This window comes from Syngnathus leptorhynchus, chromosome 10 (assembly GCF_054491065.1).
Source record: "Syngnathus leptorhynchus isolate UIUO chromosome 10, UIUO_Slep, whole genome shotgun sequence".
Lineage (NCBI taxonomy): Eukaryota > Metazoa > Chordata > Actinopteri > Syngnathiformes > Syngnathidae > Syngnathus > Syngnathus leptorhynchus.
In genome coordinates this window covers 7,590,763-7,614,008 of record NC_141204.1, presented here as the reverse complement: position 1 = coordinate 7,614,008, position 23,246 = coordinate 7,590,763, and the positions used below count along the sequence as shown (strand labels likewise).

The window sequence follows — 23,246 nt, the reverse complement described above, 5'->3', positions numbered from 1 at the left end:
GGTTGAAAATCGTGGTCATAAAAAAAATTTGGGGAAAAAATTAACTTGGAAAACAGTGAAAAATTATAGAAAATAAAAAAATAAAGAAATGAATTATTGTTCTTTTGTAAAGGTTGCATTAAAATATTTTTTTCTTGACTGATGCTGGAATATCGACCACTACAGAAAATGGATTGTGTGAACAAGAATTACCTCCCGATAGATACAAACTTGCAATTTTGAGATGAAGCATTTTACTAAAAATTCCAGAATTGGAACAAGTTGACAACTCCTATTAAAGAGTGTTTTCCTGTTAACAAAATCTATTGTTTTATTTCCAGTGAGTGTACAGAGGCATAGATTAATGAAAACATGATTCACAATGTTTAAATTATAAGACATCACTAAGGCCAACAGACTGACACGTAAATGTTTTTCTTGCAGTGACACGACACTTGCTAGTTCAGTTATAATACAAAATAGCACATGTATGGTTGTCCAGTGAACCAAAGCTGATCACCATTAGCTAGCACTATTTGCATCTTATCAAAAATTGCGGGTGTCAAATTACATTCAAGATTAAAGAGATAGTGTGATTAGAGTATCCCTCCGGAACCCGTTGAGAAATTTCAAGATATATTAGAGGTATACAAATGTAGAGGTATGGAACAGTCCACTTACAATCAGAGGAGAATGCCACTCGTACATTGCAATTCTTTTTTTTTTTTAGTACCAAAATAATTGACACATTCAAACAGGTCATGGTCAGTTTTGTGATGCGGTGATCAGACCTTATGGGAGTTTTTTTTTTTTTTTTAATCTTAGCAGCTGTTTTATTTATAAAAAGAAAATGTCAATGCGAATGCAATGGAGTGGAGTGGGTCTGAAATTTTTTTATATTATCAGTTGTGAGGAACCATTTTTCTATCAGGGGGCTCCTTCCTAATGGGGTGGCGAAAATTCAACAATTGAAAAAGTGATTACCATACATTTTGAGCATGTGGTTTATGTATTTAGGATATCTGTAATGGCTCATAAATTATATCTTGCAGCCAGACCTGCTCCATAAGCTTATAAAAATGAGAAGTTTGATGCAGAGTAAGGCCACAGTTGGGTGTGTGTGTGTGCTACATATCACATTGACAAATATTCCTTGGTTCAGCTTGAACTATTCAGATCCTGAATGCATCTTACCCGCAATTGTGGCCTTCTGATTTGTTTTAACAATTTATCGCAGACATTATACAATTTCATTCAAATAATTTACAAATCAGCTATGGGTGGCTGTAACATAACTGCAAACAACTTATAATACACCTCACAGGAGCTAACATAATCAAGTGCCTCTACAAAATTGTACAAGGACAAGACAGAGACTAACTAGTCTTAATCCAGTTATCACCGTAAAATGAACGCAAATGTCAGTATCTGTGCGTGAATATGTAAACCTATGGGCAAAAAAAAAAAAAGATACAAAAGAAAACGGATGTCAACTGAGTATCATCAAGAGACTAATGCATCAACACGTCCTATTCAACTCAAAGTCTTCTTGTAGCAGGGGTCAGTAGCAGCAGACCAATAGCAATCCCAACTGACTCCATCACTTTAATCACTGTAGTGTTCTAAGACGCCGCTCGGAAATGTATCTATGGATTCTAATCGATGTCCAAGGAGGTTATGTGCTAAAAGAAAAATCTTGCTCTTTTCTTTAAAGCTTCTATGGGATCGCATGAGCATTGTAGAAACCTCTGCACCTCGCTTGAAAGCCGTATTTCATATGAAGCATCAAGTGGGGACATTTTGGGGTACTAGCAGAGGATTATGGGGAAAAAAAATCTCCACTTGTTGAAGACATGCCAAAACAAAGCTTAAGGAGAGAACATCATTCCCTTCAAGACGGGGCGGGCCATAGTGGTCTTTTCTGGGTCCGTGCGCTGCGCAGGTGGATCTGATGGGCTTTGCTGTTTGTGCATTGCTTGTGCAAGTAGTCTCAGTCTATGTGAGAATCCTTGAGCTAGAATCCACATATTCATTAGTAGACAACACACAGCCATTAGTTTTACGTCCCTCCATCAAGTTGAGATGCTTTGGTGAACTTGTTGGTTCACTTCCAGTTTGTTTATTCAGTGCACGCTTCTGAAAGTTTGAACTTTCTGTTGTTCTCAGTGTCGCACTTCATTATCGATGAGGCTGTCTTCTCCCGACTGGAAGTCCTCATTCAGGCCATTTTCCACATTGATTATTTCCTCGTCCTGTGACTCACCACTGCCCGATCCGGCCTCCTCTGCGTTTGGATCTTGCAGAACCTCAGCGATGTACATTTGCTGTTGGGATGGAAGACAAAGATTTAAAATAACATCTCTTTCTCAAAAGCAACTTTATAAAATTGGGCAAAAATATCAGTGCATGATCACAATCTTTTCATGTGCTACAAAGGTATCAGAATAATGTATATTTCTACATGATTGTAAAATTGAAACAGGCATTTGACATTTCAATATGAGACCAAAAATATTCAGACCCTTCCACGCACAACCTGCAATCTGCTCGCGGAACCCAGGTTGGGAAACACAAGTCTAATTATGCAATTGCCTGACGACATCGGCGTATGTCATGTACTCTTTAGCTATCATCTCTGTGACAAAAAGCTTTATCAGCAAATCTTTTGAGGCGATGTCATAGAGAATTATGTTTCTGAGCTCTCAATGAGGAACTACTTGTATCATTTTGGAAGGAGGAGCTTCAAGACACAAAGCTGAGGAATGCAACGGTAAGTGTTCTTTGCTTTCATACATTGATGTCATTGTAATTATGTGTATTTTTTTCTTTGGTCATGTGATGATCTTTGACAGTTAGTCACACAAAAAAAAAAGAAAACGAATCTTAGATTGAAAAGCCTTGGCAAGAGGAAAAAGGTGAGGAGGGTCAGGCCGCAGCCCGCCCCTCGTACTCAGGCTCCTCCTCCCCACCACCGTGCCACAATAAAGTCAACCAGAACCCATCTGAAAACATCCTTCCTGTTCACTGTTCACTAATTCTTTTCAATATTTTTATATAAATCACCAAATTCACAGCGGTTAAGAGACACAAATACGACAGTAAACGTGCCTGACTACTTACTGCAGCTTTATTGGAGTCAGTAGTGCGTTCTGTATGGCCATTCTCAGTCACATCAGATTCTTGAGTGTCAATCTGGGACACACAAAACATTTACTTAATAAAAAAATAAAACACTTAAAAATTGCACAAGTTGACAGGAATTGTTACCTTGTAGTTGTGAGCGCTCAAATATTTAAAATGTCCAAAGCAGACATGAGAGAGGCAGACAATGATTGTGATGATCAAAACAATGAACGTGAACATGGAAATTGCAGCTGAAAACCCTGGGGAAAGAAAATTTGGAGGACATCACTTAATCGGGTTGCTCAAATTGTCATGGGCGGAAACAAAATAATAATGGTGGTGTGCATTATAGATATTTGGAGATGGAGTGCTTTCCTACCAGAGCGCATCGTGGAGAAGAAAAGAAGCCAAAATAGACAAAGAATTGGAGCAGCCACCACTTGGTTGACAGCTCCTGAGTGGATCTTCTTGTCCAATTTTGAAGGCAGGTAAGCATAATACATGTTGTACCTGTCTGCTAGGTGCTTGAGTAGCATGTACATCAGCCCTGTGCGGAAAAGTGACGTATGAAGTAAGAGCAAATCCTATTAGGCTGGCTGATGAGCAAGCATATGAAGAACAGAACACCATAATTGCATCAGATAGCAGTAGCAGACCAATGGAAATTTAAAAGGAGAACTAACCAAAGGGGACGATGATTGGGCAGGTGATGCTATAGGTCATAACCACCGTGAAGACACACATCATCCAGGCATAAGCTGCTCCAAATTGGAACTCGTAGGCTTGATGCTACAGAATAAAAACGTGTTTTTATTGAGTAAGGTATAACAAATCAAATATCGTAAATCAGGCAGTCACAAACTAACCCTCTTGACGTTTCTGCGCTCAGCTGCGGATCGAGCGAGGCAGAGGCGGATCATGTACATAAGCAGACCAGGGATCCTGAGCAAGTCCATGGCATTTCCAATAAATGCAGAGGCAATAACATAGTTCACAAAGAAGGCTCCATTGTCAGGAAGGAACACGCACCTGATGAGGAGACCACAGACAGGTCAGCGGGCGTCACAGTTTCGATATCCCGATACTTACATTCTACATTGCTTGCTCTCATTAGGTGGACAAGTAACTGGAGCCCAGCTAACTTTAGACTCAGAAAAGAAACATACCCTGCAGTGTTTGCTCCTGAACCTCAGTTACGTGCTTTTTACTATGTGAAACAAAACTAGCTATCATCATTTTATATATAGGCAAGTGATATGAATGACTTCAAAGCAGTGTCTCAGGTCAAATACGTAGCGTTACGTACCACTTACTACTCATTTATTTGCATTTTTGTAAGGATCATAAAAAAATATGTACTCGTGCAAAATCTCTGTGTGAAATAATACGGTATGTGCGCAACACATTGAATAGGTGCGGCGAATCTTGCATGTAACTTACTCAAATCTCACTTTAGCATCAGCCAAGAATCTTTTGTCAAAAAGCCATCGGAAGAAAACATCCAAACTAAAAACAGAAAAGACAAAGGTTAAAACTGATACTAACAATAAAATGACAATTTAATACATATTACAAAAATAGAGTACTGTCCTGGAGTACTGCAAATATTTTTGTCACCCATGAGAAAAATATACACTACCTGCTTAGACCAAGGGAGGGCAGTAGGAGTACCATGAAGATTAGGAAAGTGTAGCATTTATGCATAGTCGTTCTGTTCTCGCCAGACCTGTAGGAACATATGGACACATCAGTCTGGGAAAACCAAAGCAAACGGGACATTCACCAAAAGATCAGTACATCTTGCTTTAAGTGAAATCCTTACCGGGTCCAATGGGCTTCAAAAAAGGCAGAGTAATAGACAATGGTAGGAAGTAAGGCGGAGAAGGACCACAGGAGGAGGGTGGGGAAAAACTGAGTGATAATTGGATTCTGTGGACAAAAAACAGACACGCACTGAGATGTCGAGACAAGAACTCATTGACTGATTTGAGCATCTGAAGTCAAATGTTAGAGCTGTTGGTACATGTTTGTTTCAGTACTGTGTGAGCAGTTTTCCAATCCATCTTTTTCAAATGTTTATAGATTATTCTCCAAGGCCATAGGTATCTGACGTCAAAGAACAATTTTACAAAAAGAAATCTGTTGTTAAGTTTCAGAGCTCAACATTCTGAAACAATTTTCAGCACGGAGCATTACTTTTTTTCCTGTTTAGGAATTTGGCAGTCTGCTTCCCCACATGATCGAGGCACATGCAAACGGATTGTGCGCTCCTTGCTCCCATTTCAAATTTAGAAAAACAATAAAAGTGCCTCACGTTCAGGTACTCCACTGGTTTGGTAACATTGAACTTGTCCATGGTTGAGATAATGATGGCTGGTGTGGTGAGGAAGAATAGGAGAAGGAAGAGGACAGAGTTTATGATCAAGCAGCGGATCCACCACGAGAAACCTCCCAATGACAGATGCTCCCTAAGGGATAAAAAGTGGTGTCGCCGTTAGATCAAAAGCCAGAGAGCATGTGCGGCTTGGTCATAAGCCAATATTGCTCATGGAGTGACTTTATTTCACACTCACCAGTAGACATTTTGTGGATCAGGGGCATAGCTCACAGTCCAGTTGTGTGTTTGGAGTTTGTCACTGAATGGCGAGCTCTGGGGCTCTCTGCGACAGTGGCAGCCCTGACATTTGCAAGCATTGAAGTCCTTCAAGATTCTGAGACAAACCAAATCAAATGTTAAACTGCGTGTGCGTGCGTCCGCGCGCAAAGAGTTCCTTACATAGCCGTTATGGATTCGTTTTGAAAGGTGACAAATGCCATTCCTAACGGTTTTCTGTTGACCTTCTCTCTCTCCTTCCTGGCGCCATCTTTTAATTGAGCCTCCAACTTAGTATAATAACTGACAGCCTCTTCCTGTGAGGGGTAAAAACGTAAATATGAATGAGACTTGTAGTTAATTTGAATGGATTTCTGAAAAGAGCATACACTGGGTATGGAAATTAACAATCATCTTCAAATGGCAGGTTTTATGATTTAAAAGAATGAAACCATAAGAATTTGTTTGAGAATGTTTTCACTATTAATGCAACTCCGACGGGGATGTATGATAAGAGCAGTCAATATCAATATGGTGGAGTTTCAAATACCTGTCAAATCTTTCTAGGTTCTTTTGAAATCAAAGTGTCAAGAAACATCTACTAAAACATACGGACTTCATTTTGTGTTAACCAGAGGCACTTTTAATGGTGGCTGGTGTGTGCTGACTACTTCTGAACATGTCTGAATGATTGGTTTCTTCTGAACATATGCCCAGTTGGGGCTGCAAACTGGTGCAAGCACATTGTCTATCTCATGGACTTCTTTAATGGCTGAAAAGTTTTATAATTACTTATGATGTTCTCATTTTCTTCTTACAAAAATCCTGGTATTTTAGCATGAGTGTGTATATCCACTGTAAGTTATTGGAAACTTTATCATGATGGGAAAAGAAGCTATCAATATGTACAAAAACAAACAAACATTTGACTGCCAGAGAACTTAAGCTGTGTTATTGTTTTGAGATATGAGGAAATATTCTTCTGACCTGCTCACAGCCTTTGATGATACAACAGCAAAGGTGTCCACATGGCTTTGGGTTTATCATGGTGTTTACTTGCTCTTTGGCCTGCAGATCTAGGAAGAATTTCTTGCTGCGCTCTGCCTTCTTCCTACATGCAAAACAGTAAATTTGTCATATTGATGACATCACTGATTGATATCAAACAAGAGCCAACCCTTGTATTTCTCAGTGTAAAACTGCTACCTTTCGGAGTTCAGATACATCAGTCTGGCCACATTGTAACAGATGCGGGCTTCCAGCACGGCACAGTTTTCATACGCCAGCCTATTAAACAAAAGAGAGAGCGGAAATTGTATTACAAGAGTGGAGACATCATAGAGCCAAGCAGCCTTCCTTTCTACTAGCAAATGACACATGACTTGCATAATTCTGCTCATCTGGCTTCTATTACGAACATTTCTACCTATAGGCCGACCATTGTCCCGTGCTGGGTACATAGTTGATGAGATCAATTTTAAGAGGAAAAGGCATGTCTCTCATATACTCTAACACAGTGACACATACATAACCAGACAGGAAAGGAGAAGCAATTCAAGAGATGTCATAAGAGACTTAATATGAAATCAAAGAAACAAATATTTAAAGGCACTTACTCAAAATGTTGCTTTATTTCTGTTTCTTCTGCAAATTTAGAGAGTCCGTTGACAAATAATGTGCGTTTGACCTGTAGTGAATTGGAAAAAAAGGCTGTTTAAAGGAAAGTCCAATATGCTTGTGGAGGGAAGTTTTGTGAAACCAACCAGGTCATCCTCTGCGTAGTGCATCTTGGAGGTGTGTCTTCTCATGCTGAACACGGTCAGTAACAGGTAAAGGAAAGCAAATATGGTGTGCAGCCACAAAAGCGCATTACTAGATAAGATAAAACAGTTGAGAGCATTGTTAAGCAACACGGACTGTAAATCACACTGGTGCGACGATTATTGCCTAAGAATCACTTACTCTGCATCTAGATTTGCTATCGTAGTTCTTCCAAAATTATAAGCATTGTTTTCTGTAGGCAAGAAAAGAAAAATCGTAATTTGGTGTCACTCCAAGCAGGTTCATCCTTTGGTTAGAAACCTCAGTCAACTCACCAAGTAGGTTTCCTGAGAAGTTTACAGGCAAAACGATGCCAACGGATAGCACACCCACCACGACCAATAGGCCGATAATGTGGCGCTGGAAGGACAAATAATGTACTGCGTCCTCGCCACACTTCTCCCTTATTTCATCATCCCTAGAGATAAAAAAAGAAGAATTAAGCAAGTGAGCTATTTATCTAAAAAAAGAAAAAATGTTTAATTTCATTTAAGTATTTTTCCCGCCATAATGAAGAGCGTGCGGACTTACTTGATGCGGAAGATGGCAGTAAGCCAAGAACAGAAGCCCTGGAAGAGAGGAGCACAATAATATGAAGGAAACATGGACAATTTTCCATTGTGTCACAGCAATGACATTCTTACCGTGTCTCTCTGATCTATATCTACCGAACTGGAAATTGAGGTTAGGCGCTCATAGCGTTCCGGTGTCTCTGTTGTCAAGGGGGCGGCCGCACTGTGTGAATAAAACACAGCCCAAAGTATTATCGTGGTGTAAGAACAAACGTATTTGTGTCTCAACTCACTGGGACTGCCATATTAGTAGAATGAGAAAGCAACAAGCGAGATGGAATCCCGTTTTCAGATTATTTGTTATAGTCAGCGCAACAACAACAGTTGCTGTCAAAACAAGAAGACATGGAAAGTCTTGGATGTTGAACAACTTCTGTTATGCCGCAAAGAAAACGCAACCCAGAAGAATTCCCACACAAGAAAAAGAAACAAATCTTTTAGCAATATGATGTCTCTTGATGTACTCTATTCAAGGGTCACCAGCAATGGTGCATTGTAATTTCCTAGGAGTGCTGTAGAAGTTAACATTAGAAATTTTAAACACTTGAAGAAATGGTATTTATAGAAAGATGTTACACATGAACATGAAAACTGTTTCTTACATTGTTATATCATTGTTAAGAATACTTGTAAGAAATCGTGAGCATGATCAGTCTTCATATTGACAAACGTCATTCATCAATAATCAAATAATTGATTTCAATTTGACCAAATGTAATATTTCAGAAGTGTGTATTCAACGGGAATCCCTTTGCATTAATGAGGATCCAAGAAGTAGCTTTCAGTTTTAAAAATACTGGTGACCCTTGTTCTATATACTAACAGGAGCGATTTGATCATATGTAGAGGAAATGAGATGTATCTCAAAGTAAACTTAAGAAAAGCGAGGTCGCCCTCATTCCAACATGAAATTGGAGAGGGTTGTCTCAAGTGTGCAGTACGCAAGGTAAAGAAGAGGAGTAGCATTACTACATCTCCCAAAGTGTGCATCATGCTGTGCGGCCACACAGGAGGAGGCCATGATTCAGAAAGAGGTTAATACAGATTAGTACATACAGATCTAATTAAAGACAAGGACACCCAGCGGCACAAGAAGGACATTGGCAAGGAAAGGAGGGAGAATCATTTAGGACCCTGGCACTGAGAAACACCTGGAGGAGAAACACTCAACCACCAAGAATGGGGAAACCTAAAAGTACTAGCTAGGTTAAAAACACAAAGAGGGATGGAGCAAGTGATGAATACAAACAACATACTATTCCCGATCATCCAGACGACTGTAACGCTGATCCATTCTCCTGGTGGAAAGACAGGCAAAACATTGACTTGTGCTGATATGAAGTAACTCTGCTTGCTACTACGGATGGGCTCAAGAACTACACTGGAGAAGCTTCCCAACACAAACGCACGAGCAATGACGAGACACCGAAGCACGTTTCTGACATTGCGCTTCACTATTGCAATATAATCTGATTTCAATAAACAACATTCGACAAAGGACTACAGTCAGGCAGCTGCCCCCCGCCCCCATCATCATCCCGCTATGCTACAACCTTATTATCAGTTTGCACGCAGCTGCAAAAATACCGAAGGAGTAAAATCCAAATGTCCACAGCTGGCAAATGTAGGTTATATAGCAGCGTGTCGTGACAGTGGTAAATTTATTCACACCCATGACGCTTGGGTTTATTCAATGACTTTAAAGGGTTTTGGAATTTTAAGAAAAGTCATTTAATAATAGTGCTGTTTACCTCAACTTCAGGTCTAATTATACCCTATGGCATTAGGCTAAACCAGACAGATCATGTGGTGCTGACACCAACTTCCTGTCTGGGTGAAATCCTCGAGTGGTTGGCTCCAGTTAACCTAAGACATTTTCATTTTGCTGTGTATGTGTACTGTGTATTCAATTGATTTTTGTTTTGTCTGAGACAAACACTGACTCGGCATTATGTTCCCTTTGGTGCAATGAGCATATGTTCAACACACACTTCCCGTTTTGAGCCTAATCCGTGACATTGACTTTGTATAAAAACAGAGCCTGAGGGGCTGCCGGCCATACTAAGCTCTACAGAAAATTCTTCCCCAAAACTAGCAAACATCATGTGTATTACCACAAGAGCAGTATGCCACTAATTGTCATTAAGATGTCATTGATTGTGTTGCTTCTCATTCATTACTTATATATAACTACAGTTCTTGACATTGACAGCAAGCAAATAAAAATAAATATTTGAATGGTCATATTTTGACGAAAATTACTCGGGGACTTTTTGATGTGCATTTTTGAAGTAACCGCTAATAGTGTACTTCATACTTATATCCTTACAGAGGTGTACCGTACCTGTCAGCGTCGGTGACCAGAGCGAGACGTCCATAGTCCCACGCTACTTTACGAAGGAAGGAGAACACGACCAGCAAACCCTGGAAGGCCATATTAGCAGGAAATATTAGAATAATAAATAATCCTAAAAAATAGACATAGTTTATGACTTGTACGTGTCAGAACAACTCACCAAAAAGCACATGAAGTCAAGGGCGAGAACAGTTGGTACGCCACCAAAGGGCAAGCCCTGCAGAACTGTACTGCGAATGCGGGCCGAGTAGCAGTACTCTTTGGAGGTGGCATTGGGTGGCAATGTAGTAGTACAGCTCTGTGAGTCAGAACAAGCTTGCGCCCCCCAGATGGCCATCCCTAATAGCAGCCCTTGCATCACTCACTGCAACATGCTGAGAATCTGCAAAAGAAAAGGCCAAAGTGTTCATAACGCTCGGTATGAATTGCCAATGCGCAGCGAAAATAAGATAATAGCAGAAAATCATGAACCGATTATGAGAGAAGAAGCATGAATGGATTACTAAATTGATCATCTGACTAAAGCTGACAACACGTATGACAACAGAAAGGTGTGTTTTTTTTGTTTGTTTTTAAATCAGCTTTCTCTTCCCATTTTGAAGTGTTAAGAGTTTATCTTATCACTACAAATAAAATGTGGTATTTCTAAGATAAATTCAAGCATTTTCTATTCAACTCATCAAGCTTTTCTTAATTGGAATCGCTTAAATGAAGGTTTACATAATACTCAAATTGACTGATTGTATTTTTACAGTATTAGTATGAATAGTATTAAAAGTGCGGATATCTGTGTTCAAATTTAGGGAGTAAGAGTGGAATATTTTCATGATAAGTACAGATATCTGCAAAATCTACAGCAACGAGTTGACAGTTATTTCCCACGACTTCTTGCAGCCAACCACCGTTTGAGAATCGCATATTTTGCATGTTTTGATAAGGGCATGAAAAAAAAAAAAGAAAGAAGAACACTGGTCTCCCGGAGTGTGCTGGTACACGTGTTTACACAGTTGCACTCCTTTATATTTGCCCTTCGACCCACTCACTATTAGCAGCATTCGCAATGCTGAGTGCTCATCTGCCCTAACACTAAGTCGTTTATCCGCTGCATGGAATGCTTGTGACATCACTGCAGCAAGATGCAGCCAGAGCCCAACAATAAACCAATAGAGGCTTGAAATGGGCCGATGTGAGCCCAAGGAGGACACAGCACACCCTTACTGTGTCTTCATCTACAACCGCTGCACATCCAGCACACTTTTTTGACCGCTTGACCCTCCCTGTCACAATTTGGGAAGACACTAGCTAATGCTTACTTGTGGTTAGCTAGTGGAAATAACAATGTCAGGAGTTTGTCTCAAGGTTGCAGTGCTGAATTGCTGTGTCAAACACGCTCAGAAAAAATAAAACGTATTAGCTGCAACTGCATATTACCTAATAGACTGTTCATTATCTTTACAGTGCCCCAAGTTACATGTAATCAACAGCTGACAGACCGCAGATAATCGCTAGCATTCCTACGCAATTGACTTGAGTTGAGTCAATAGAATTATTATTGTAGTATATCGTGTTGTTTGACTTGAAGTGACTTGAATTGACCACAGTCGGCTATTGGAGTACAGGTTAGCGTGCTAACACTATGAGTATCACTTTTCTCAGTTTACTTATTGTGCTGTCAAGGCTCAAAATCATTCAGAAGTACCAAACGGACATTTTCACCTGTTAAAAATACAAATGCTGTGAATAAGCTCGACTTTATCCACACTTGCAAACTTACCTTTGCGAATGCATTGAAAGAATGGTGTCGTCAATGGACTTGTCACTTCGTCAATGAGGGTTAGCAGTTAACCGTAGCGTTGACGCTAGCTATTAGCGGAACGATCTACCAAAAACACAGTTAGCGTTTACCGAGCTACATGGATTTAATTTGAAATTGAACTTGCCGCGTCACAAGACAAAATTATAAGATAAATAAAAGTTCAGCAAATAGTATAGCATTAACCTGTTTACATTGATGCGCTCGTCAACGCAGTGACTACTGTCAAGACAGCCGGTTGGACCACTCTCAAGACAGACCAGTCCAGCAGGCGGAGACGCCGATCATGCTTCAAGTGTGACAGCCATAGACGTATGACTTCTAGAAATGTAAAGCAACTGCACAACAGACAGTTGAACAGTGCTTTCGCGGTTAGGAGGGATCTATGCTGTATATATATCTGTTAGCAGAAGCGCATGTATATGACGCCTTTTAGAGGTTAAGAAAAATAATCCGCTATCTACGCCATGTTAGTGTTATGTGGTATTTTATTTGTATACTGAAATGGCAAATGATCTTAAAAGATCATGTATTTCCTACATTTACATCCCCTAAAACTATCACAAAATGGGTGACATGTTTTCCGTCGCAGGTTAATGACGTCACGATTTGACATTGGCATGGGCTGAGACAGAACGGTAACAGAATTCACATTTTTGACGAAACCATTGGATCGACCGTTTAAAGCAAATGTTTTAATTGTGTGTAAACGTTTTTCTGATTAATTCACAATGTTATGTATTGTTTTTTTCTCTACCATGCGAACATCAGCGAGCGCTAGCATTAGCTACAGACTTTAATTGTACATTTGCATGATCCTAAATATTATTCCTTGTAGTGATGGCGATGCACCTGTTTGCAAGATCCCTCACCGGGCTCTTTGCTGATGGATTCTGTTTAATTCCTCAGAGGACATTCGGGTAAGTTATCTGCCAGCACACGGGCCACCAATCTGAACGATTATTGATATCATGATGAAAAGTTGCTGAACCAACAACTATCCATTTTGCACATTGTGTGCAGCAGAGGAGTCATTCTGCTTCCTGTATTTGTTATTTACGTGTTGTGTATGCATAGTGAAACAAATTTGTTGCTCTGTGATTAGTCTCTTTAAAGAAAAGGTTGTCCATACCTGTTCAAATGACTTGAGCATCCCATCATAACAATTTGTCTGTCCAGTGTGTCTGCTGCTGCAGCTGCCATTCAAAAAATGACCAGAGTACGAGTGGTGGATAACAGCTCTCTTGGGAATACACCCTACCACCGGCCTCCAAGAGTGATCCATGTATACACCAAGAACGGCGTTGGAAAAGTTGGCGACAAAGTGTTACTGGCCATTAAAGGACAGAAGAAAGCAGCACTAATTGTTGGTCACAAAATGCCCGGACAACGTATGGATCCACGATTTGATTCAAATAATGTTGTTCTTATCGAGGAAAATGGAAATCCAACAGGAACTAGGATTAAAGTTCCCATCCCCACTCATTTACGTAAAAGAATGGAGGGGGACTACTCGAAAGTGCTGGCAATTGCTAGTTCTTTTGTTTGACTGGGCTCAAGTTTCTCTTTGCTTACAATAAATACAACCTTTACCTGAAATGCATGGTACAGTCTATTTAACAAGCAAATGTGGGACATCTTAATGTTATGAACACAATGACAATACCATAAATTGAAGGAGGTTAATGGCATTATTTATTGATACTTATTTAAGGCACAACACAAACACACAAAACTGGCTCATTTTAATTTAGCCGTTCATAGCTAATAACATGAATAAGGCAGTCCAATATGATCCCTGTAAATGTTAGCAACAGTGTTTCTCAATGTGAGGCATTTTTGCTAGCAGCTTCCTACAACTAAAATCTTAGTGCAAAGTAAAACTTTGGGATCAAACCCCACATATATCTGATGTTTTATTTCTAGCAAGACAATAAAAATGTTTTTTTAAAGGTCTTATTCTCAAGTCCTTTGCTACCTATGGGTGCAAAATTTAAATCACGCTTTCATTTTAAAAATACCAAGAAAAATAAAATGGGAAAAAAACTGTAAATCTGATTAGTAAAAACCCAATTTTAAAGCACTAACATAACAAATGTGTTTTTGTTGCAAAATACTGTAGTTTGGACCATTAAAGGCAGCCATCCTAAAATGTTGTGAAATATCACCATGCAACAAACTTTTTACATTTTGTGGTTACACACATACTCATGCAAGAGTGATAGCTGCATACTTGAGGTTTGCATAGTTTTACAACTTTTTAATTCGAGACACTTGGCCTGGATGTACTTTTATTTTCCGTGGGTGTATACAGTTTTGCTACTTTGGGTACACTCGGGTGGGAAACCGTTACTGGATTATCAAGGCTACGCGTTAAAACAATCATGGCAGTCTGCAGGCTCCTGCCATCCCTCACTCACTCGGTATGGTCCTCTTCAACCGCACATGGTCAGGTAAAGCCACTAGCAAAAAGAGTAGAAGAGTAATAATAGAGTGACTCAGTTAAGTTGGATCCAATCGTTTGCAATTCATGACAGAAACAGAACTCACTTCTATGAGAGTCAATTCAGCCACTCCTGATGACTCTTTGTCTAACTGCATGAAAGACCCTGTGGAAAATAATGCAGTTTTCATGTTACTAGCTGGTAATGGTTCATCTGCAGATTTGAGAATAGTACTCACTAAACATGGCCTCGAGCTTGACCAAGCAGCAGATAAAGTTATCGAAGTCAATCATCTCATTCTCCGCATACCGGGCCACCAGAACCTCGTTGAGTTTGTTGTTTAGTTTAAAACCTTCAAAGCAAAACAAATATGCACATGAGGTGAGATGACGCTCATCACCGATGTTTTGAAGTCAAACAAAACGGAGCTTTTCTACCTGCTGCCTCAACAGCAAGACGCATCTCATAGGAACTCATGGCACCTGACTTGTCAAGGTCAAACTGTCTAAAAACAAGCTTTAAGCAAAGAGAAGACATGTTAAGTTTGATTCATGTACTTGTCACGCACGTTAGACATTTCATTCACTCACCAGCCACTTTCGGATTTTATTCCAAAGAATCTGGAACTCCACCACACCTAGACGAGCACTTCCATCCTTCTGATTAAAATTTTGTCATGGTGTTTTAACTCAGCAACCATCGAGAAGAAAAATTTGACACAATTATAGCACTGTGTGGTGAAATTGTATTGTAGTTTTATATATATATATATATATATATATATATATATAGAAACACAAGAGGATACATCCATGAGATTGACCATGGTTCTGCAAGATTCCAAACTGAAGCCATCTGTCTTCAAATCTTGATCTGAGAGAACACCATAAGTGGAGTTACACAGGAGGCCATTTGCGATTCCATACACACTACAGAGGCACGCTAACATTTCAGTATTCCAGCAGCTAGCAATCTATCATTGAACATAAACAAAACTCACGGCGCGAGACGACTCTGTTCAGAACGGTCCTCAGCTCCCGAATGGAAATCTCCATGTCCTGAGTAAAAGTAAAGGAAAGCTTTTTAAATGAATTCAATTAAGTTAGATTATTTTCTAGCTCATCACAGGGCATTGGTTGGAATAGACATTATATTTCTAATAATGTTTGTTTTTTTTCATTGCATTATGGCATTTTGAATTGATGCTTAAGTTTAATGTGCCTCCTTAAATATTTCAGTACACGTTTTCCATAACCTACCTCTCCTGCTAGTTGAGCAAACATGGACTTGAAAGAATCATCAATGTCATCTTCCGTTAATTCTTCCTGAAGGGAAGGTGAATTATATTACAGGTCATTGATTACAGTTGATATGCTCCAATTTGTTCCAACAATTTGATCAGGAGTCAGTTGTACCTCTTCTCCTAAATCGGCCGATATTTCATCATCGAGTTCTCTGCAAAAAATAATGACATCACTCTTGGCTTCTGCACATACTTACAATCCTTAAAAACAAACCATTCAACAATACCAAGACACATACTCTGTTTCTGACTGCTTCTCAGTGAAGACCCGAAGGACAAAGTCAGCCTCTTTACCGGCCTCAAAGGTGGAGGGGACGATGAGGTACTCTCCAGGAGGTAGACGGAGCCGTGTGCTCACCTCTCGCAGATTTATAAACGTCTCCGAGCGAGCGCACGATTGATTGGTCAGAAAGAAATTCTTCTTCAGGTGAACATTCTGGCAGCCTTTAAACTGAGGGCAGTTGGAAAACGATTAAAACGTTGGCCATTCAAATATCTTTTTCAATGCACGTAGTTGTTATGAGCGGATTTCTCATGCAGCAATATGAAACCTGACTACTCTGCTTACCTCCTCTGGGATCTGCAAGAATGTGCAAAAGACAATAACAGTCATGAAATAAGCCCAGTTAAAAGCAGAATCATCAATCAAGACCAGAGCCCGCTCTCACCTCATATAACGCAAAACCGATGGTGTGCATATCCTGACCGTGCCGGCGATGTCTGCGCCGATCCTTCTGCATCAGCGCCACCAAGAAACTACAAGCTACCTCATCATCATCTGGGTCATCATCTTCCTCCAGCAATGTGATCTTATACTGAGGGTTGATCCAGAAGGTGTCTACAGACAGACATTGAAGTATTTCTGTTTAAGACTTGATTCCTGAATTGCTCTTCTCTTAAAACAAGACGTACTAGGATTGTTCCTGCAGCCTCCAGCTGTGCTGCCCCTCCGCCATGTGCCATGAAACTTGATGGTATTCCAGTGGCTGAGCGCGTCCTCTTTCAACGCGTCGGCAGTCAGGTTGCAGATTTCAAGTCGGGAAAACTGCCTGAGGAACTCACTGAAGGCCATCCTGAATGGAAAGAAAACCACATTCGGCTCGTGAGAGAAATGGAGCCTATTGAATCTCTTGAATTGAAGTTTGTGTCCTGCGTTTGGCTAACGACCAGTCCGGCATGTAGCCTGCATCTTTTCAAAAGTCAACTAAGATACATTAATGAGAACAAGCATTTCGGAAATGGAATCGATGGATACTAAAGCCATTTAGATTTACACAACCCATTGAATTTTTAATTTGCTTTGATTACAAGACTTAACATTTTCATTGTTCAGAATTTAACGACCACAGAATCACTCGCGGCACTCGTCACACATACCAGAACTCTCCATCTTCCATCTGCAGATGCACTTCATCCCGTTCAGACGGATCGACTTGATCCCATTCCGAGGAACTGTAAAGAGCAAGGGTGCGGTGTTATAGATCCATTCACGGACTGGGCCATCGTGATCATGTCGTTTTTCCCGTAGGCTGACATGTTGTATACTTGGAACGGAAGACTCACTTGTCACTCCAGGCACCGGTCCACTCCACTTGGCCCCAAGGATTACGAATTCGGATTAAACGCTCCAGTCTTCCACGGTAATCCAGCTACGTCACACAAAGGTGTTCAATAATAAATATAATAATGCCAATGGCTGCCCAGCAGCGTCCCATTCACACATACCTCCTTCAGCCCAGTGACTGAATAGGCATGGCCCTTCACCAGCTTCTTGAATGTTACAGCCTCCATGTCGAAGGCGCTGGTAATCTGGAATTAAATTCATTAATTGCTTTTCAGGATGAAACCTCAGATGTAGTATTAAACAGGAGTGCTCCTGCTTTGTCATCATCCATTTGTGTTGAATCCAAATAAAACATTTGCATTTAGTTCAGAAGACAATAATCGACATTTTCATCCTCTTGTCCAACATGTTACGAACCATTCAATCAGAATTATTTAAAATTGCTTGTGCAGAAAAATGTATTTCCTGTTGTTTTTAATCAGATTCATCGATTAATAGACAAAATAATCAACAAATCAATCGACTAGTCAAATCATAATTCTTTGCAGCTATACGAAGTACCATGAAACTTTAGCATAATTATACAATCATATAATTACTACACCCAATGCAAATAAACCTATTTGTATCTAGCACAACAATTTCTCATATAATAATAATTTTGAAAACACCATTTTGGTAGCCAAAGCATTTTTGAAATATATTTGACTGAATTACTTCATGCTGAGATAATATATATCGTGAATCTACAATTATAAGTTTGAGTTTAATTGCAGGTATTCCGGAGACTTTCAAATTTCCTGTTTGCACACTGGCATATATTACTGCATCTTGGAGAAGTTTGAATTCTTGTTCTACTTCACATTTCCTAGTCGCAGGAGAAATGTGCAACTTTCCAATTTGATGAAATCAGTTAATCGAGTGAGTCGAGCACTTACGTCAATGGAGCAGCCTAGCAGGGAGCCTCTATCCAGAGCTTTGCTGATAATCTTATGCAGATCTCTGGGAGCTTTGCTGAGTTCGTAAGACTCCGAAACACCACCTGTGAAGTCCTCAAAACCTTCAGTGGTACTTCCTCCAGACAGAGCCTCGTAGGTGCCATTCAGCCTGATGGACGCAATGCAGAGGGAAAATCAAAATATTAACGGGAAAACTGCAGCGCTTTCTAATGTGTTGGAGATTTATGCTTTGCTCTTACACTCTATGCACTCCGCTAAATAATTTAAAACCAGAGACCGAGCAGCCTTCTAAACAACCTACTTAGCATAAGCCTTCTCCATCAGTGCACTCCAGAATTCATTGCCCTCAGCAGAATGTACAAACATCAGCTCGCCATCTTTGACAGGAAGTCGGTCATCGATGACTACATCTACCCATTCGCCAAACTGCCAGAACTGAAACACCACACGATGAATCAAACTAGCATGGACGATCTCGTACAAATTAGAACGTGTCTTTAAAAAGTACCTGAAAGTGAAAAATTCCAGCATAGGTATCTTCGAAGGACTGTCCGTGTGGGACAACACGATGAAGCAACTTCTCATTCAAAGTGAGCGAAGCAATGGCTGCCAAGAGCCAGCAGTCCCCTGAACCACAAAAAGTCAATATCATTTTAATATTCATCCAAACTGTTCAACTAAAAAGGCCCCCCATTTCACCCCATGGCATTCGATTTATGAGTATATTAAGATAATCATTTCAGTACAATGAATGCAAGTGTGATTGGTTGTTTAAGTGGCTTTCTTTGGAAAACAGTTGCGCTCCATTTACTGGCAACGCTAATGAGTGTATAATGGATGTATAGATTGGTTCCACTGTAATATTCTGCACTTTAACATGACATTTGACTGACTTGATTACTTTTGCGGTGTAATATTTACCATCATCATACTGCTTATCCCCACAAGGATTTTAGGTGTGCTATCCCAGTTGAGTTACACCCTTGAATCGGACCCACTCTTTTGGATTGTTATGGTTAAAATTTTGGATACCCAAGTGTGTCTACAACTACGTACCGAGAAAACCCTTAAGGGAAGAGAGCCAGAGGTCGTTTAGTCAGTTTTCTATGAGCAGGGAAGCGTACTCACCCAGTGCTCCTTGACAGATGTCCGTCCTGGTGGCACCACCAACAATGAACTGAGGCTGGTTCACCAGTTCCTCATTGGGAATAAAAACAAATTTCTAAGCCATGATATATACATGTTCTGGGATTAATTCCATATCCTAATAAAAATAGAAATCACACCAATCTAGATGGATTACGATGATACCCGCAGACTATTCTTGCATCAAGGCTACGAGGAACTTAATCATGTAAGCAAAATGTTCTCGATGCCGGGGAGAACGCCGACAGCTGCGGTGGTCAGATAACCCCCCCTGCCACAACTTGTCCGATTACGTCTGGATTTTCAGACGTAAAAAGACACCATGTCACTGATATGCTGTTCACTGTGTTTACATTCCAGTCATCACCACAAACAGGCATGGCTGCAGTCCATGATAAACTTTACCACAACAATGTAGAAGTTATGTGGATATGGAATCCTTTATAAGCAATGGAGTAAGAAATCCATGGAACGTCTGTCCTCCATTTGTTTGAAACTTTCATTGTTCAACAAAACAATCATGTACCATTGGAAAAATACATGGGGTGATCTTACCGTAGGTCTCATCCACTCAACATCTCTGGTTTTTGCAGAGTAGGGAGCGAGCTCCTTGAAGCCGAGCGATTGGGGCTCAGCGGGGAAACAGGGATCTTCAAAAAGGCAGCCCGACTCAATGCACTGCTGCTTCAGTGACTCGTAGTCCTGGTTGGAGAATTGTACCGCCTTCTCGTAGGAGCCCATGCCTTCTGCTCGCAGCCTGTTGGCGTTTATGGTTGCAGATATCCCTCCAACAGGATTCATACTAGCACGAGATATAAATATGGAAATGGGTGGTGGAGCTCGGAACTATTATTAGTATCAGTAGTGACACAGTCTTGTCAAGAGGGTACGGCACATAGTTTGAAGAGTAAACATACAAAGTACTTGCACTGACATGTTCTTTTCGTCGTTCCTATTCGGTGACTGTCCAGCTATATTACCCTGACCATATATGCGAAGCATTATATTCACTTGGAATCCATATGATCCAATGCAGAAAAGTATATGATTAATATGAGAGGTCAGGGCGTAGCTCAAAAAGGCTGAGTCATTTTAGCGTGTCAAATGGGAAGTTGGATTATAAAAAAGAAATTAAAAAAAACACTCAAATTTTTTGCTTTTGCAAATTACAATGGAACCTCTAAAGTCGAACAAGCGGTGAGATAAAATACGATTTGCAGAAGTTAACTGCTTTTTACACTTGTAACATTAGCCATTTTTATTCTGACATTTGATTGTATTGATTATGCAACCAATTGTTCTTTGCATTATTTCAAAAGGGTTCAACTGCTGAGAAATCAGAGATTGACCTGTGTGTAGGAAGGCAGTCTACTCTTCGACCTTAACGGTTCCAATGTACAATCAAATCAAAGAGTTAGGGCACATAGGAGGGAAAAGGTATATGCGTAACAAAAAATAACATGACTTCGATCAAACCACACAAGAAAAACAAAAGCTGTGTCCTTATAAAGAAGTTAGTAACATGATACCTGATGTGCAGACAGGCTGAGACGGAGAGCGGCACAAAGAGGAAAAAAAAGAGAAATGTCATTCACTGATGATTTTGAGACAAAAGTGCCTTCCTTCTTGATGTCATTTGGACTGCACTGACTTGCTGAAGAGGTGGGCAAAGCCTTCACCAAGCCACAGTGCACTTTCGTTAATGAACGCTTCTTTTATTTATTTATTTATCCTTGAATGCATTTGACTACTCACTGTTGGAGAGGTTCACAAATCTCCAAGGAGGGCATAATAGTGCTGCAAGGCAAACAGGCCGAGCAGCTGGCTATGAGTTACTCCTGGCAAATGCGGTTCCCAATCACTACTTTCATATTAGATTATCTTTTGTGCTGCTCTGGACTACCCAACAGAAACCCAACGAGCAAGGGAAAGTATGTATACAGTCAAGACAGTGGTGGTGAGCTAATGGTGCTAATGCAGAGGAGTGAGCGATTCATGTCAAATGGAAGAGCTGTGTTTTGAGTGAAACGTGCAATGGTTACAACAGGAAATGCAGCAGGCAGGTCCAAACAATACATTTCAAGTGTAGGCAAAATGTGATTATTTTATCCTCCAAGATATTTATTATACCGAGCAGTCTGTGTAATTTATTATACTGATATTAATGTAAAATAATTAATTTCTTATTGTGACATTAATGTGGAAATTCAATGTACACTGCTGTATTCATACTAAATGTATTGGTTGTTAAATAACACACACATACCAAAGTCTTTATGGAATGATCTATTGCATTGCTATTCATATTTTTGTTGTGATTATCACATAATTACAAAGGCCACAAGTCTTTAGGTGTCGGTCGTACAGCCAAAGCTGTGGTGAAAGTGCTGTATAAATAAAAATGTTTTGGATTATATTATTAAGTATACAAAACTAACTGATGGTTAATAGTTTGGAAACCAGAAACCAATTGTTTGTTCAACTACTTTTCAATTTATTTTAAAGGAAGATTGGAGGAAAAAGGGAAAAACAATTTGTGTGTTTGGACAGGAAGGTCCAGATTTGAACTTCACCAACCATGTCGGATTTCCACCAATAATTTTGCTAAAATAAACATTTTTCTGACTTTGTCAAGTGCCGTTTTTACAGAATAGGGTAGAGAACCTAGTAGTGAAGCCCCAAGGGCTCCACCCCATGCTGCTGCTGCTGAGCCCCTTCAATTCTGCTGCAATAATGTTCTTGTGGCTCTTATGAACTCCTCCAAATAGCTGATTGACGCAGTTCTGTGGAGAGTGATGTCATCGGAGGGCCTCAACCTTTTGTGAAATGCTCTACAGGAAGTCCCAATCATGTTGTCTGTTCCCCACCCACCCACCCACTCTCATCTGCGGCATTGCCTCGCTGTGATTCAAAATGCATCTAGTATGCCAGGCATGTCATAAGCACCTGTTCACATAGCAAGAAGTACCAACTGCCCCGCACTTATTATAAAACCCTCTTAAAACCTCAACACAATACCAAATAACATCACAATTCAAACCTCAATGCGCCAACTCATGCCGATCTTTAAAGGAGACGCAACTGCGGGGTATTATACAAACACTCCCCCCCTCTTACAAAAAGCTAGACCCGGGCACACCGTTAGCCGCATATCAATCATAAACATGCACGTCGTTAAATGAACCAAATGACAATAAACAAGACGAAAAACACTCACCACCGCTTTACAAATGAATCGGGTCTTTCCTTGTTGCAGTAGATTGATGCTAATCGTGGAAAATGGGGGAAGTGAAGACTAGCGGTTTGAAAGTCAGGAGGGCAGGTCCAGCCCTCATAGACTATACATACGCGCGTGCCCGCGCACACACTGGCACTGCAATGGGAGGGGCATACACGCGCACGCGCACGCAGACACAAGCGCTCACAAAAACACACGCACACGGAACGAACATGCACACATCTGCCACTTGAGGCGCTAGTGTGACTGACGCGTTGGAAACTGTCATCCTAATAGTTTTGTGCAGGTTTGTACTCAAAATGGATGAATAAAAACGGATAAAATAATGACTAAAA

At 40.3% G+C, this 23,246-nt stretch overlaps 3 protein-coding genes and 1 long non-coding RNA gene across 6 annotated transcripts; 2 read left to right on the top strand and 2 right to left on the bottom strand.

Moving 5' to 3' along the window:
* Window positions 1-969: 969 nt before the first annotated feature.
* LOC147050231 (mechanosensitive cation channel TMEM63B-like) lies at window positions 970-12,848 on the bottom strand. Its single transcript, XM_085923037.1, has 24 exons — window positions 12,219-12,848; window positions 10,605-10,826; window positions 10,433-10,512; window positions 9,345-9,386; window positions 8,161-8,251; window positions 8,048-8,085; window positions 7,792-7,934; window positions 7,658-7,709; window positions 7,459-7,567; window positions 7,312-7,382; window positions 6,902-6,982; window positions 6,683-6,806; window positions 5,879-6,012; window positions 5,676-5,813; window positions 5,417-5,570; window positions 4,925-5,031; window positions 4,742-4,828; window positions 4,543-4,608; window positions 3,969-4,131; window positions 3,786-3,891; window positions 3,482-3,649; window positions 3,247-3,362; window positions 3,100-3,171; window positions 970-2,303 (listed from the first exon to the last, which is right to left on the bottom strand). The coding sequence occupies exons 2-24, from the start codon at window positions 10,800-10,802 to the stop codon at window positions 2,142-2,144; spliced, it is 2,502 nt and encodes an 833-aa protein (XP_085779163.1). The 5' UTR covers window positions 10,803-10,826; window positions 12,219-12,848; the 3' UTR covers window positions 970-2,141.
* Window positions 2,715-4,948, top strand: LOC147050232 (uncharacterized). The gene is made up of 4 exons (XR_015067492.1): window positions 2,715-2,749; window positions 3,455-3,586; window positions 3,992-4,153; window positions 4,217-4,948. It is a non-coding gene; the product is annotated as an uncharacterized LOC147050232 (long non-coding RNA).
* mrpl14 (mitochondrial ribosomal protein L14) lies at window positions 12,489-14,213 on the top strand. 3 transcript variants are annotated; one of them, XM_085923039.1, is made up of 4 exons: window positions 12,489-12,586; window positions 12,850-12,895; window positions 13,096-13,177; window positions 13,437-14,213. In XM_085923039.1, the coding sequence occupies exons 3-4, from the start codon at window positions 13,098-13,100 to the stop codon at window positions 13,804-13,806; spliced, it is 450 nt and encodes a 149-aa protein (XP_085779165.1). In that variant the 5' UTR covers window positions 12,489-12,586; window positions 12,850-12,895; window positions 13,096-13,097; the 3' UTR covers window positions 13,807-14,213. The 3 variants fall into 3 exon arrangements, with proteins under 3 accessions (XP_085779165.1, XP_085779167.1, XP_085779166.1); XM_085923041.1 differs by lacking the exon at window positions 12,850-12,895 and having other exon boundaries at window positions 12,514-12,586; XM_085923040.1 differs by lacking the exon at window positions 12,489-12,586 and having other exon boundaries at window positions 12,692-12,958.
* LOC147050229 (calpain-1 catalytic subunit-like) lies at window positions 13,930-23,061 on the bottom strand. Its single transcript, XM_085923038.1, has 22 exons — window positions 22,891-23,061; window positions 20,229-20,475; window positions 19,656-19,725; window positions 19,036-19,154; window positions 18,829-18,962; window positions 18,507-18,675; window positions 17,730-17,813; window positions 17,568-17,653; window positions 17,382-17,456; window positions 16,917-17,077; window positions 16,673-16,842; window positions 16,573-16,584; window positions 16,244-16,455; window positions 16,117-16,156; window positions 15,961-16,026; window positions 15,702-15,759; window positions 15,510-15,574; window positions 15,292-15,360; window positions 15,139-15,217; window positions 14,940-15,053; window positions 14,808-14,866; window positions 13,930-14,719 (listed from the first exon to the last, which is right to left on the bottom strand). The coding sequence occupies exons 2-22, from the start codon at window positions 20,472-20,474 to the stop codon at window positions 14,693-14,695; spliced, it is 2,115 nt and encodes a 704-aa protein (XP_085779164.1). The 5' UTR covers window position 20,475; window positions 22,891-23,061; the 3' UTR covers window positions 13,930-14,692.
* Window positions 23,062-23,246: the final 185 nt, after the last annotated feature.

Excerpts from the sequence above, each read along its gene's own strand:
- LOC147050231 (XM_085923037.1), bottom strand. The coding sequence starts at position 10,802 with ATGCAAGGGCTGCTATTAGGGATGGCCATCTGGGGGGCGCAAGCTTGT. Across the intron at positions 5,032-5,416 it reads AACCAGTGGAGTACCTGAAC|AATCCAATTATCACTCAGTT; the intron begins GTGAGGCACTTT and ends TTTTGTCCACAG. Across the intron at positions 3,172-3,246 it reads TGAGCGCTCACAACTACAAG|ATTGACACTCAAGAATCTGA; the intron begins GTAACAATTCCT and ends TGTGTGTCCCAG.
- mrpl14 (XM_085923039.1), top strand. The coding sequence starts at position 13,098 with ATGGCGATGCACCTGTTTGCAAGATCCCTCACCGGGCTCTTTGCTGAT. Across the intron at positions 13,178-13,436 it reads ATTCCTCAGAGGACATTCGG|TGTGTCTGCTGCTGCAGCTG; the intron begins GTAAGTTATCTG and ends TTGTCTGTCCAG.
- LOC147050229 (XM_085923038.1), bottom strand. The coding sequence starts at position 20,474 with ATGAATCCTGTTGGAGGGATATCTGCAACCATAAACGCCAACAGGCTG. Across the intron at positions 17,457-17,567 it reads ACCGGTGCCTGGAGTGACAA|TTCCTCGGAATGGGATCAAG; the intron begins GTGAGTCTTCCG and ends TGCTCTTTACAG. Across the intron at positions 16,843-16,916 it reads AGGCTGCAGGAACAATCCTA|ACACCTTCTGGATCAACCCT; the intron begins GTACGTCTTGTT and ends GTCTGTCTGTAG.